The sequence below is a fragment of the Pelophylax lessonae genome, assembly GCF_965119305.1.
Source record: "Pelophylax lessonae genome assembly, chromosome: 2".
NCBI classification, from domain to species: Eukaryota; Metazoa; Chordata; class Amphibia; order Anura; family Ranidae; genus Pelophylax; species Pelophylax lessonae.
The window spans coordinates 305,078,021-305,093,352 of record NC_138769.1 but is presented as its reverse complement, the minus strand read 5'-3'; the positions used below and the strand labels follow the sequence as shown (position 1 = coordinate 305,093,352).

The 15,332-nt window shown below is 39.5% G+C and overlaps 1 protein-coding gene across 2 annotated transcripts in view; it reads right to left on the bottom strand.

The window, feature by feature from the left end:
* The window catches only part of SYNRG (synergin gamma), a 155,267-nt gene that overhangs the window by 23,370 nt on the left and 116,565 nt on the right, over positions 1-15,332 (bottom strand). For both annotated transcript variants that reach the window (XM_082245237.1, XM_082245238.1), the window contains 4 exons: positions 14,034-14,579; positions 11,647-11,804; positions 8,887-8,940; positions 537-633 (listed from right to left, as the gene is read on the bottom strand). In XM_082245237.1, the coding sequence (XP_082101363.1) occupies positions 537-633; positions 8,887-8,940; positions 11,647-11,804; positions 14,034-14,579 (855 nt within the window). The remainder of the gene's footprint in view (positions 1-536; positions 634-8,886; positions 8,941-11,646; positions 11,805-14,033; positions 14,580-15,332) is intronic.

The following is a 15,332-nucleotide window of genomic DNA, read 5'->3' as shown; positions in this document are numbered from 1 at the left end:
TACTTTTATACTTTCCCCAGCACTTGCAGCATTTTATATTGGAAACTGAAAGCTCCTGCTCTCTGTGTGCTGCTTCCCTGAATTTCCTGGATAGTGCAGCCATAAGTAGGTCTGTTAGCTTGGAGAAGGAAAGTGGGGGGGGGGGGGAGAGAGAAGATGCAGGGGAGTGCCCTGCCATCCTGGGCAATGTGTGTTTGTATTGAAACATGCAGTGTAGAAACAACTCTAGACCCTGCATGCAAGGGTGGTTCCATGCTGCAAGAGAAAGGAACCACCAACCTAAACAGGAATATAGATAATGATTAAAAGATAAAGATGTTGCATACTCAGTAAGTAATTATATCAGCTGCTGAAGATGCTTAAAAACTAAAAGTTTAAAATAGCCAACTAACATGGTCTGGAATTAAAGCGATTTTAAACTATGAAAAATCGGACAGGCTTATACATAGGAGGCATACCACAAATCCCATAGAAACAAAAACAAATCATAGCCACACTGATGATGGTAAGAATATTTTAAGTTACTGAATCCATACCTAATAAATATTCCATTCCGTGTGCCGATCGGATAACTTCTGTACAGACTGCTGAACTGCTAATTCCATTGAGAGCATCATTTGCCTTTTTGATGACCTGAAATAACACAGTGTGTTTAAATACACTTATAGATCTCTTAATAAATCAACCTGCCACAGGTATGGAACATGTCACAGCTGGAGAATTATTTCAGGAGTCTGCACTATTAGGGAGACTCTGAGCAGCTAATTTGTTGGAAAATATAGAAGAATGATTACTAGTGCCATAATGACTGTTATTTTCAGCAACTGAAAACAACATCCGTTTTGGCAAATATCACATTTTCTGTAACAAACTGTGCAGTTTGGTAAAACTTTGTTTAATATAATTTTTATATTTTTAGGCCTTTTGGGCCCCCCAGGAGCCTAGCTGAAAAACACTCATTCTAGGTCCTGTTTTATTGCCAGGACAGGTCAGCAGTTAGTCGCTTGTCCCTTCATCACAGAAGCGAGCGGCGTAGGCGAACGTCAAGGCCAGACCACTGAAATCACCACAGAGGGTGAGGCCATCAGGTGCACACAGGTTTCTTCTCTAGGGTTTTGCTGATAACAGGGAGAAAACATGCTGTGCATGCACCAGGATTTGAATGGGCAATGTCATCAGCAAAGCCCTAGAGAAAGCTATGAGCAGGCTGGTTTGCATGTTCTCCCTGTGCTTGCGTGGGTTTTCTTAGGGTACTTCGCCAAAAATATGTTGTTTTATCAGTTGGCTTCTGTCTGTCCAGCATGTCCCTGTACCTTTAAAGTGGTTGTAACCCTATTAAAAATAAAATAAGATTTGGTTTCTTTAAAACATGTTAAACAGCATAGTGCTTGTGCAGTGTTATTTGTCCCTTTCTTTGCTGTAAAATACTTGGTTGATCCTACCTGTTCCTGTGTCCCCCCTATGTGAACTGACCATGGTTAATCTCATGACTGCTGATCCATGATGCCGTGGTCAGTTTATGTGCTTACATCATCCCGCGGTGTTCAGAGTCTCTCCCTCCCTGCCTGTCAGTTCATAGTCTGTGAGCCATCTCCTCCCAAACCCCCTCGCTGCTATTCTATGTGTCTCTGTAACGTTAGTGATGACAAATACTGGCAGCCCCTCTGTAATAACAGCCTATACTGTGCAGTGTCTGTGGTTTTTTTAAGTTATGCAGCTTAACACCTTATCTCACAGCGCTGCTGTGCAGTCATGTGACCTTCCAGCTGATGTCAGAGGGGAATCCCAGCCCCTCCCGCTGTAGTGCTCGGGGAAGAAGAGCGGCAAGAGGTCACATGACCACAGAGCGCGATGTGAACTAAGGTATTTACTCCAATATGGAGACTCTCAAATCTAGTTAGTATGGACCGCAGTATACAGAGAAGCCTTGACGTGGGCACTGCGGCTTACACATATATTTACAAATGTGTGCAACTAACCGATTGTCTTTAATGTGAATGGTTAGACAGGGTAGATTTGTAATTTTTTGCAGGCTAGCTAGCAAATGCGAACACAAATTTTTGTTTATGATCCTGTCTAAATTGGCCCTAGTATGTGTATGTATGCATTAGAGGTAGGAACCTTAGATCGTAAGCTTCTTGAGGCAGGGACTAAGGAGAATGTGCAAAATGTAAAGCAATGTGTACTCAGTCAGTGCTATATAAATACCTGTAATAAGTATTATAGGAGCCAACTTGGAAGAAGCACCAATTCATTATTTATAACTGTAAATATGAACTATTTTTATTTTCTTAATGTTTTTCCATAGCTTTAGGATGTGAAGTTACTGCATATGTATAAGAACTCTGGATGAAAGTCAAACCACTTAACTCTAAACTACTTCAAATTCAGGTACTCATTCTAAAGTTTGAGACCTAAAAAGGGAAAAAGCTGTACCTGTCTGGTTGTGCCTTTTCCTACAGAGAAGATACGTTGAGAAGGAAGGGTGGATCATAGCTTTGTACATAGCCTCTGTACGTAAAAAGAGCTTACTACAGGCTAGCACTGTGGTTAAGAAGTCAAAGCAATGTGCTTCTCTACAGTATTTGTCCCTTTGTGTGTTATTTGGCATAAACAGATTTGACAGAACAGTGTGACTGAGTGGACATGCTCAAAAATAGGATTCACAAACCTCCAACATCATGCTTGCACACTGGTTCAGATAAAACTCCATAAAATGTAATACACAAATTAATATTCCACAGAATGCACATCAACACAGAGAGCAAATGTTAATGTGTTTAATGCCGATGAGTACTGTATATTATGATTAGGTACCCGTGGGTGTGAAACACGTTACCATTTGCTCTCTGTAAGTTGAGGTGCTTTCAGTGGACTTTTAATTTTGGTAATACATTTTATGGAGTTTTATCGGAAACCAGTGTGCAGTCATTCACCTTTTACTTCGGATGTTCTGCAGTACAAGCTGGGCCAGCACTTGCCAGCTTTGGGGTTTGGAGTGGCAGTGGGCCAACCTGGAAAACTGTATGGTGCTTTTGGACTTTCAGCCTAATGCCCCGTACACACGTGCAGATTATCTGAAGACTTTTGTCTTCAGATTTACCTTTTCTATGTAGTGCAAGGGCCTGCCGGATTGCATACAAATTGAAAGTGTTTAGGTTTGACCTCATATTATATGGTTTTGGTAAGTCTGCAGACAAAAGTCTTCAGATAATCTGCACGTGTGTACGGGGCATAAGGCACTGTTCAAGTTTCGTTGGAGTCAACAAAAAAACAACTTACTTTTTTAAAATAAGGACACTTCTTCTGGTGTGTCATCTTTGAGAAATGAACCTTTATAAGCAGACAGACCATTGGCTAAGGAATCAGACAAGTGAGTGGATCGTTTCCTTGAATGAAAAGCTTTGCACCACCGGTTGATATTAATCTAGGATGGGTAAACTCCTGCTTACTTACAATATACTAAGTTATAATCAACATAATTATGGGACGTGGAAAAAAAAAAAAAAAAAACTGTTCTAATTTTCAAAAACAAAACTTTTAGAGCTTCAGACTTCAGAAGGAAACCTTGTATAATTTATCATTTCGAAATGTAACATTTTTACATCTGTCTAGGAGTCTTGGCACATATGCCGTCGTGCGCCGTAACTCCTCTCGCCAACTTCAAGTCACTAAACACAGTACTGATGTATGGATTAGTGAGATGACACACATGATGTAACTGACACTCCTGGAGGTGTCAAGTTTGTGAATAATCTTCAGAAATAAAGCAGTGATACGCAGTATGGGGAGCATCCTAGGTGACTAATACATTTCTTTACAGGGAGCACACCTTTATTTTAGTGAAAGGGTCATTTTAAAGTAAATTGAACTAAACAGCTAAATGTATGCCAAAAGGTATTGTGCACAGTTTTACAATTTGTTTTCTTTAAAAAGCACCCATATCCAGGGTAGAAAAGTCCACGCCCTGCCAGCATTCTACAGAATGGGACTCTTTCTCTCCTCAGCGGACTCTTTACAGAGGTCTGGAATCAGATCCAGTCTGCAGAGAGCACGAGCTTTACTGACTGCAGAATTATAGGTCTGACTCACTAGGGAGCAATGCTTCCCCACAGAGAGCAAGGGTCACACTCTACAGCTGCTAATGTAGTTAGTGGATTTAAACTGAATGTCCATTTGGGCTTTGCGCATAAAAAAAAAAAAAAAAAAAAAAAAAACAATCAATCACTTTTTATGACATACTGTAAAGTAACTGCAATGAAAACACATAATTCAATGTTTTTAGCGGATCCAAACATATTGTAAACCAGGGGTGCCCAACGTTTTGAAAAACGACGCCACTTAAGTGATTGGGTAACCGGTCGCGTGCCACAATAAATGATGGGTTTTTATTGCGCCCCCCCCAAAAAAAAAAAAAACGCAAATGTAAGCTTCAGTTCAGTGTAGTTAACCCACAGGCAAGAAGCTCAGTGTGAAAGCAGCCTAAAAACCCTTTTTTTTTTTTTTTAAATCAGTGCTAACATGCCCATTGCAAAAGTACAGTGTATGTGATGTTTAATACACTGACCTTTTCCTCTTCCAGCTTCTGCTTACATTGCTCTCCAGGCTGCTAGAAAGGTCCCAGGCAAAGTGCACTTTACCATCACCCCTCCTGGGACAGGAGCCAACACTACAGAGGAAGCATCAACTTATGTGGGTCCTGCCTGCGCTGGCTCCATGCACTTTTATGCTGTGGGATTGCGGGTCAGCAACCCATTAATCGCGATCTGGCACTTGCCAACCCGCCATCCCAGAGCATGGGATCGCGCTGCCCTGGTTCGAGGTTAAGGGCCACATGTTGAGCGCGCCCCTGTAGGCAGAACATTATATATATATATACATATATACACAGTGGGTACGGAAAGTATTCAGACCCCCTTAAATTTTTCACTCTTTGTTATATTGCAGCCATTTGCTAAAATCATTTAAGTTCATTCTTCTTCCTCATGAATGTACACATAGCACCCCATACTGACAGAAAAACACAGAATTGTTGACATTGTTGCAGATTTATTATAAAAGAAAAACTGATATATCACATGGTCCTAAGTATTCAGACCCTTTGCTGTGACACTCCTATATTTAACTCAGGTGCTTTCATTTCTTCTGATCATCCTTGAGATGGTTCTACAACTTCATTTGAGTCCAGCTGTGTTTGATTATACTGATTGGACTTGATTAGGAAAGCCACACACCTGTCTATATAAGACCTTCCAGATCACAATGCATGTCAGAGCAAATGAGAATCATGAGGTCAAAGGAACTGCCTGAAGAGCTCAGAGACAGAATTGTGGCAAGGCACAGATCTGGCCAAGGTTACAAAAAGATTTCTGCTGCACTTAAGGTTCCTAAGAGCACAGTGGCCTCCATAATCCTCAAATGGAAGACGTTTGGGACGATCAGAACCCTTCCTAGAGCTGGCCGTCCGGCCAAACTGAGCTATCGGGGGAGAAGAGCCTTGGCGAGAGAGGTAAAGAAGAACCCAAAGATCACTGTGGCTGAGCTCCAGAGATGCAGTCAGGAGATGGGAGAAAGTTGTAGAAAGTCAACCATCACTGCAGCCCTCCACCAGTCGGGGCTTTATGGCAGAGTGGCCCGACGGAAGCCTCTACTTAGTGTAAGACACATGAAAGCCCGCATGGAGTTTGCTAAAAAAACATCTGAAGGACTCCAAGATGGTGAGAAATAAGATTCTCTGGTCTGATGAGACCAAAATAGAACTTTTTGGCCTTAATTCTAAGCGGTATGTGTGGAGAAAACCAGGCACTGCTCATCACCTGTCCAATACAGTCCCAACAGTGAAGCATGGTGGTGGCAGCATCATGCTGTGGGGGTGTTTTTCAGCTGCAGGGACAGGACGACTGGTTGCAATCGATGGAAAATGAATGCGGCCAAGTACAGGGATATCCTGGACAATCCTGGACATCTCCAGAGTGCTCTGGACCTCAGACTGGGCCGAAGGTTTACCTTCCAACAAGACAATGACCCTAAGCACACAGCTAAAATAACGAAGGAGTGGCTTCACAACAACTCCGTGACTGTTCTTGAATGGCCCAGCCAGAGCCCTGACTTAAACCCAATTGAGCATCTCTGGAGAGACCTAAAAATGGCTGTCCACCAACGTTTACCATCCAACCTGACAGAACTGGAGAGGATCTGCAAGGAGGAATGGCAGAGGATCCCCAAATCCAGGTGTGAAAGACTTGTTGCATCTTTCCCAAAAAGACTCCTGGCTGTATTAGATCAAAAGGGGGCTTCTACTAAATACTGAGCAAAGGGTCTGAATACTTAGGACCATGTGATATTTCAGTTTTTCTTTTTTAATAAATCTGCAACAATTTCAACAATTCTGTGTTTTTCTGTCAGTATGGGGAGCTATGTGTACATTCATGAGGAAGAAGAATGAACTTAAATAATGATTTTAGCAAATGGCTGCAATATAACAAAGAGTGAAAAATTTAAGGGGGTCTGAATACTTTCCGTACCCACTGTATATATATATATATATATATATATATATATATATATATATATATATATATATATATCCAAAACTGGTTTAGAGGCACTCACGGGTCACGACCCAAAGCAAACATCCAAATCAACTAAGGAATGGCTTCACCAGAAGATTAAAGTATTGGAATGGCTCAACCACTGCCCAGACCTGAATTAGATAAAAAATCTGTGGGGTGATCTGAAGAGGGTTGTGAACAGGAGATGCCCTCGCAATCTGACAGATTTGGAGTGTTTTTGAAAAGAAGAGCGGGCAAATATTGCCAAGTCAAGATGTGCAATGCTGATAGACTCCTACCCAAAAAGACAGTGCTGTAACAAAATCAAAAGGTGCTTCAAAAAGTATAAAATTAAGGGTAGTCACACTTATACATCCATATTATATTCATTTTTTTTTTCCCTCCACCTAAAAGATTTCAGTTTGTTGTAAAATTTATAGGTCACAATAAAGATGGAAAAGTTCTAAAATGATTTCTTTGTCTCATTTTTTTTACATCACAGAAACGTGACAGGGCAGTGTAGATGTTTTATATCCAGTGTGTGTGTGTATAGATTATATATATATATATTATATATATATATATATATATATATATATATTTATTTTAGTGCATCCAGAAAGTATTCACAGCGCTTCACTTTTTTTACACATTTGTGTTATGTTACAAATGTGAAAGAAGTTTGTTTGAAATCTTTGAAAAATTATTTAAAACGAAAAAAAAAAAAACACATGTACATACAGTAAGTATTCACAGACTTTGCTCAATACTTTGTTGAAGCTCCTTTGGCACCAATTATAGCCTCAAGTCTTTTTGATTTTGATGCTACAAGCTTGGCACACCTTTTTTTGAGCAGTTTCTCCCATTCTTTTTTGCAGGACCTCTTAAGCTCCATTAGTTTGGATGGGGAGCGTCAGTGCACAGCCATTTTCAGATCTCTCCAGAGATGCTCAATCGGGTTCTCTCTGGCTGGCCCACTCAAGAACATTCACAGAGTTGTCCCGTAGCCACTCCTTTATCTTAGCTGTGTGCTTAGGGTCATTGTCCTGTTGGAAGATGAACCTTCACCCCAGTCTGAGGCTCAGAGCGTACTGGAGCAGGTCTTCATCAAGGATTTCTCTGTACATTGCTGTAATCATCTTTCCCTCGATCCTGACTAGTCTCCTATAGGTCCTGCCGCCGAACCACCGTGCTTTTTTCACTATGGTATTGGCCAGCTGATGAGTGGTGCCTGGTTTCCTCCAGACATGACGCTTGCCATTTAGGCCAAAGAGTTCAATCTTTGTTTCAGCAGACCAGAGAATTTTCTTTCTCATGGTCTGAGAGTCCTTCAGGTGCCTTTTGGCAAACTCCAGGCAGGCTGTGATGTGCCCTTTACTAAGAAGTGGCTTCTGTCTGGCCACTCTACCATACAGGTCTGATTAGTGCAATGCTGCAGGGATGGTTGTTCTTCTGGAAGGTTCTCTTCTCTCCACAAAATAACGCTGGAGCTCTGTCGGAATGACCATCGGGTTCTTGGTCACCTCCCTGACTAAGGCCCTTCTCCCCCGATCGTCCAGTTTGGGTGGCCGGCCGGTTCTAGGAAGAGTCCTGATGGTTTCAGACTTCTTCCATTTACAGGTGATGGAGGCCACTATGCTTTTTGCGACCTTCAATGCTGCAGAAAATTTTCTGTACCCTTCCCCAGATCTGTGCCTCAATAGAATCCTGTCTTGGAGTTCTACAGACAATTCCCTGGACTTCATGGCTTCGTTTGTGCTCTGACATACACTGTTAGCTATGGGGCCTTATATAGACAGGTGTGTGCCTTTCCAAATCATGTCTAATCAACTGAATTTACCATAGGTGGAATTAAGTTGTAGAAACATCTCAAGAATGGTCAGTGGAAACAGGATACACCTGAGCTCAATTTTGAGTGTCATTGCAAACGCTATCAAAAACTTATACACGTGATTTTTTTGGTTTTTATTTTTAATACATTTGCAAAGATTTCAAACAAACTTCTTTCACGATGTCATTATGGGGTTTTGGTTGTAGAATTTTGAGGAAAATAATGAATTTAATCCATTTTGGAAAAGGCTTTAACATAACATAATGTTGAAAAAGTGAAGGGCTGTGAATACTTTCCGGATGCACTGAATGTATTTTATATATTGTACACATGCATGCTTAGACATCAAGACAAATCTATTTGTTGTCCATAGTGATAAACTGTTTGTTTTGTTATTTTGGTGTAAAAACAGTTGTTTGACTGGCTGCTGTGAACAAGTGCTTTTCTGTTTTTTTTTATATCAGCCCATTATATTAAAGACATAATAAACTCTCATCTCCTTACCCGCAGAGCACTTTCCAAACAACGCTGCCATTCGTATGCATACCTTTCACTCTCCTAAAAGTAAAGTATGAGAAGTATTAGGTAGTCATCAGAGGTAGAATACAGACAAATGCCAAATATAAATGTATTGGGATTTCCATCTGAAGTTTATTACAATAATTATAATTTTATTTGGGAGGAAAAACAAATATATCTAACTATATACATTTTGGCACACGATACAGACTTGAGAATGCACATCAAACTACGTTACCCTCTATGTTAGAAGCAAGCTTTAAGTTTTTATTTTATAGACTACAGGATGGTTATAACGTCTATCAGTTTCCCCCCCCCCCCCCCATCTGTGTGCCATCGGGAAGATATCACTTTAATTTTTGTCAAATAGCCAAAAACGTGAAGTGAAATCATTCTAGAATGAAAATCTCTGGTCGTCACCAGAACTGTTTCCTCGTTAAAAGAATTCCCACCCATTCCTGTTCTGGTGACAACCTAAAAACTAGGCCTTTTCTTTTATGTTCACTCTTGGTGATAAGAGTAGACCAGATAAATAGGAGGGTGAAATCGCACTAATTGGAACAAAGACAGCATCTAAAACCTGACAGGTGGTTATAATCTCTCTCCACTCTATTGAAAACTAAAATAAAGTTTTACCTTTAACTATTTCGGCTCTTTGAACATACTATGTATGTTCAAAAACTGAAGAGTAAAGCACAAGCTGGTACTGGTACTGGCTGTAAAGTGAAAGGGCGGTCGTTTTTGGCGGTCATGGGGCGCACATGTTTGGAGTTTGAGATACTCTTTCATGCGGCAACAGCCAACATTTTTTTACTTCATCATCTTACACCCAGACTCCACCGGTAGGAGTCGTGTTCCGCCTTACCTGTCCGTTTCGTGCTCCCTTAGCTCCCGGTGGGGATACCTATGGTCTTGCTTTACCTCCAATGCCACAAATATCTGAGCGGACTTATATACATTCAATACTTGCTCCTCATGAAGTGGCAAACTTGGTCCACGATACGCATCGAGCCTGTTGATGCTATGACTTCATTTATAAGTGTCTACTACTTCAATACCCTATGGAATTTTATGTTGGTGGTTAATTTGGATTTTGGCATTACTTATCAGCTCTTGTGTAATTGAGTATTTCAATACTCTGTAACATGTCATGTTTTTACATTCTTGTATTTCATTAAATGTGTATTTATATTCCTGCCAGTCTTGTCATGTCTCTCATTCAAAGTCCCAAACTCCTCTTTATTCCAAGTAGTGTGATCACAGATCGTATCCAAAAGGCACAATATCATGGGTTCTGCTGAGTTTGCTCCATGATATTGTGCATTTTGGATAAGATCTGTGATCACACTACTTGTACTTGAATCGCTTGTAAACTGTAGAGAGACTAAGTTTTCTACTTTTAAAAATAGTCCTCCTTTGATGGTTTTACACTAAGAGGAGACTTTTAGTTTTGTATGGGTATCCGAGTTCCTATATGCATAGTGAAGATATGATGTTACAAAAGGAGATGTTAATCATCTGGAGATCATTGTGTCATCACGGTTTTATTACCTTTTGCTTGAATGACTCTTTGCCGCTGTCATTAGAGTCCATTACCTCTGGTAAGCGCTCCTAACTGTCCCCTATGGTGATGGTTGTGCCTTTTGGCAATCTTCCATTCTGAACACAGGATGCCCTTTTTGGATATGGACTCTATTCCTTATTTAAACACATATTTCCGTTGAGTACTTTTACCCTTTTTTTTTATATACAATTTTTGCTCCTTTATTGTATTATATAGGAGGTTGCATGTTTGCACATTTGTCATTTTGCACTTTATTTGGTTTTGTACAGTCACTTATATACTAAACACTGTATGTTTATATGTAGCACTTTTCATGTCAGATTAATTCATGCATTCTTTTACATATGTTTGTAGCACGGCACTTTTCTTGCTTTGGACAATATTGTTGTATTGTAGTGCCCGCTGCTATTCTGTATGCCAGTACCACAGTAGTTTTTTTTTTTTTTTACATAAGTCCACTAACTTGTATAGGTTTGTTTTTATAAAGATTTTAAAGCCAAAAATACATTCTTAAATGAAAAAAAGAAAGAAAATATGCCCTACTGTCGAAATGGTTAATACAAAGCTGGTATAGTGCCATATGAAGTGCAGCTGAGATTATTTTCTACACACGTGAGCTATAATATTACACTGTTCATCATACCATACATTACAAATATGCAATAAATGGTATATATGTTTAATACATTTATGTGTGGGAACAACAAAATTACAACATGGGTTCTTAAAATATACGCAAAATGTAATGACGACACTCTAAACCAGTGTTTCTCAACCTTTTCAACACAGAGGAACCCATGAAATAATGTTCTGGTCTCAGGGAACCCCTGCTTAAAAATGACTATATTTACAACTCATGTACTACTCACTACTCATGTATTAGCTCAGGTATCCACTTATTCAAGTGAGTGTGATGGTCAGTGGGACGAATACTCCTTACAATTGTGGTAATTGGGAAGAATACCCCACTTACAGATAGCCAAAATGATCAACGGTGTCAGTGGGAACTTCTCTGGAGAGGCAGAAATTCCTCATTGCTCAAGGAACACCTAGCAACCTCTGGAGGAACACTGGTTGGGAAACCCTGCTCTAGACCCATATAAAAATCGGCAAGACGAGTACTGGTGATCAATCCCAAAGATGCATACAATTTTACGGTATCAGTCAACATATAACCTTACCTCAACTTCTCCTGTGAGATCTTTGTATTTGTCTCTAATCACAGGTAAGGTGGGCTTCTCAGTAACTGTGTTGGACCGGTCTCTAAATGCTGGCTCTGCAGCTGGTGGAGTTTTAGAGATTTCTTTATCCCCAAGGCTAAGGCTTCTCTTATGGGATCCTGTGGAAACATACAATTTTTAGGAATCAGGTCATGGAGCCAACTAATAAAAGCTTCTAAAAACACTAGGCAAGGAAAGATGGAAAGGTGATCCCTCAACTGGTAACACACAGTGATATGGAATGCCAGAAGATGAGTGCACTCTTATGACTAAGGACTTAAATGATAGTTACAGGTCTTGTATCTCCCCCAGACTGTGGCTGAACAGTAAAAGGAGAAGTAGCAGACTGATGAGCTCATCCCTCTGCTCACTCCTGCCAGAATGTTCCTTGTTCGCACATGAGCACAACGTACTGGCTCCTTATTCAGCTTTTCTCTCTCCCAGTCTGCTGTTTCGGGATTGCCATGTCAAATTCAGCTACTTCCACTGCTTGAGTTTTTAAAAAAAAAACATTTAACAATCTATCAGTAGCGTCATCATTTGTGCCTTTTATATTTGCTTGGAGTTTAATTTTATTATCCAAAACTAATAATATAAGGAGGAGAGCCAGGAAAGATTGCAAGACAATGGACACCACACTGATACAATATTACTTTTGTATAGATTGACACTTTAAGAGAGTAGAAAAATATATGTCTCAAAAACTACCTAGTGATATATTCACTGTAACCAGTTGAAAAGTTCACATGCCGCTTTTTTTGATTGCAAGTATGAAACTTTGAGTACATACAAATATCTCATAATTAAACTATATGTACAATAAACTAAAATTAAAATGTTCTCATGGGGTGAATCTTGTGTGATACGATTTCCGGCACAGTGGCACTGCCTTAACCTCCTTAGCGGTATTCCCGAGCGTGACTCGGGGTTGGTTTTTCATATCCGGAGCGGTAACCCCGAGTCACGCTCGGGGTGGATTGCAGAGAGCGCAGCGGTGTTCTCTTACCTTATCCTGGCGATCCAGCGATGATCTCTCATTGCTGAGATCGCCAGCCGAGAGTCCCGCCGCTCCTCCGTCCCTCCGTCGGTCTGATCACTTCCTAGTTCCGTTCCCTGCAGCAGCAATGCTGCATGGGAGCGGAACTAGGGAGGGAAATTAAAAAAAAAAAAAAAAAAAAACGTTGCACAAAACACATTTTATATTATATATATATATACATATATATATATATATATATATATATATATATGCATATATATATATATATGCATATATATATATATATATGCATATATATATATATATATATATATATATATATATATATATATATATATATATATATATACACATACACACACACACATATCTATATATAATATATAATGCATGAATTATAATCTAATCAATATAATTTTATTATATATATTATATATTAAATAATAAAATAATATTATTGATTCGATTATAATTCATGCGTTTGTGTTTCAAATTTATCACATCTGGGATGTCTACTAGAGTCTTATTTTGGTCAGGTTTAAGTCAGTAATTACTAAGAATTGTAGGCCTATAATACATGACGCCAAATTTCCATGAAAAGAATTGTACCGCTTTTGGTATGTAATTCCTGACATAATCATACCGCCAGGGAGGTTAATAGAACTATCTTTTACTTTTACCCTCTGTGTGCATGGGCTTTAGATTATTAGATCAATTAATTGGTTATGAAGGTGACACATGGACGGAGATCACTGTGTCTAGGTAGTGAATGGTGTAATGAAGAAGAATCCCCAATGTGCGCAAGTGTACAGTACTGAAAATCTATCTCGCCTTGGCCCTATTACTGTAAATTCATGCTTAATACTTTAAAATTGGACTAAATTAAAGCAGGTGGGAAGTCCCGTTAGTTTTTATAGCTGTAACTGGTGTAGCAATCGCCCACACGGGATAGTAATGTCACCCAGACGAGCAGACATATTGATGTTAGCAAGTAGGTATGGATGTGTATGTATTCTGTTGGTGAAATGTGAACACAAGAAAAAGTGGACAATGTCCATATATTTTACATGGACAAATCACACTTCAAATAGTGGTGTTGATTTACTAAAACTGGAGAGTGCAAAATCTGGTGCAGCTCTGCATAGAAACCAATCAGTCCAGTTTTTTTTTTTATTTTTATCAAAGCTTAATTGAATTAGCTGAAGTTAGAAGCCAATTGGCTACCATGCACAGCTGCACCAAATTTTACACTATCCATTCTCAATAAATTAACTCCAGTGTGTCATAAGAGATACGTGACGTCTTCCAGCAGGGTGCTCCAAGATCACAAATACAAAGACAGGCTTACCTTGAGCACAAAGATCCAATGTTTCAAGTTCTGTCTTAATCATTTCTTCACTTGATTTCATTTTTCCTTGAGCATTGGCCAAAAGAAAGTCAAATTTACTGATTTTGGGCTTCTCTCTTTGAAATTCACCAAAATCATCTATATTCTTTAGTTCTGAAGCAACAGTAGAGGAAGGCAGATCATGGCTTTCTTCACTGTGCCCCAAAGCAAGAGAAGAAATATCTTCCAGGCCACCTGAGAACATGCCACTTGCTTTTTCAACATGTCCTTTATTGCTTGTACCAAATGCTGAGTTGTCCTCTAAAGCATGGATGTCACTGGAGAAGGTCGTTACTTTTGATACAGTGGTCATAGTAAGGTTTTCAGTACTTCCAAATGATGTTTCCTTCTTAGAGAACACGGATGTTGAAGAGCCGGCAGTATAGTCGGTGCTGAAAAAAAAGTCTGCCTGTTTTTTGTCCGTGTGTGCGTTGTCCTTCTCTGACCAGTCAGATATTGTCAAACTGCTTAGTAGGGAGGAATTGTCATTCGTGCCTTTAAAATCATCTACATGCAAAATGACAAAGAACAACCCATATGTAGGAATCTGGAAACATTTTTAAAACCACCACCATGCAAAAAAAGATCAATCACAGTCGTATGAATCCCTCACACAATCATCAAACTTTAAACAAATCATGTTATTAAAAGGTTTCTTTCTATGCTGCAAGCCATTCTTTCCTTTAACTGCCAAAGCAAAACTAAATCCTCTTGCAGTATCCTCTAGTTGGCTAATTACCTCTCTTCCAGAACTGTGCAGAATGCCTGACTTAAAATGACATGCAGCTCCTTGTATGAAATATTGCAAATCATTAGATAAGTGTACTGTTTACGCTTCCAGCGCTGTCAAATTATTTACTAAAAAGGCAACCATTTAATGCATCTTGAATTGTGTTACTGGGACCTGATTTTCCTTGATTTCACAGCTACAATGTGTCAACTGCCATTCCACTGCCCAGTGAGATTGCTTTCATACCCAGGAGGACAGCATTTGATAAAGCTAGAGTTAAGGAAAAGTCATGCCCCAGGAACAAAGTGAAAATTAAGCAAAAGCATTTCTCTGTCTAATAAAAGGTAAAAACAGGTTTCTTGTACTATCTCGTTTAGGCCGGAGCTTTACTCCCGAAGGTTTTTACACTACATGTTGGCTTTAAATATCCTGGGATGGGCAAAAGTATTATTTTGTGACTCTTGGCATTACCAAAAGTATAAAAATGTTTCCTTTATACACTTCATTCTAGGTTATGTAAAAGATTTGGG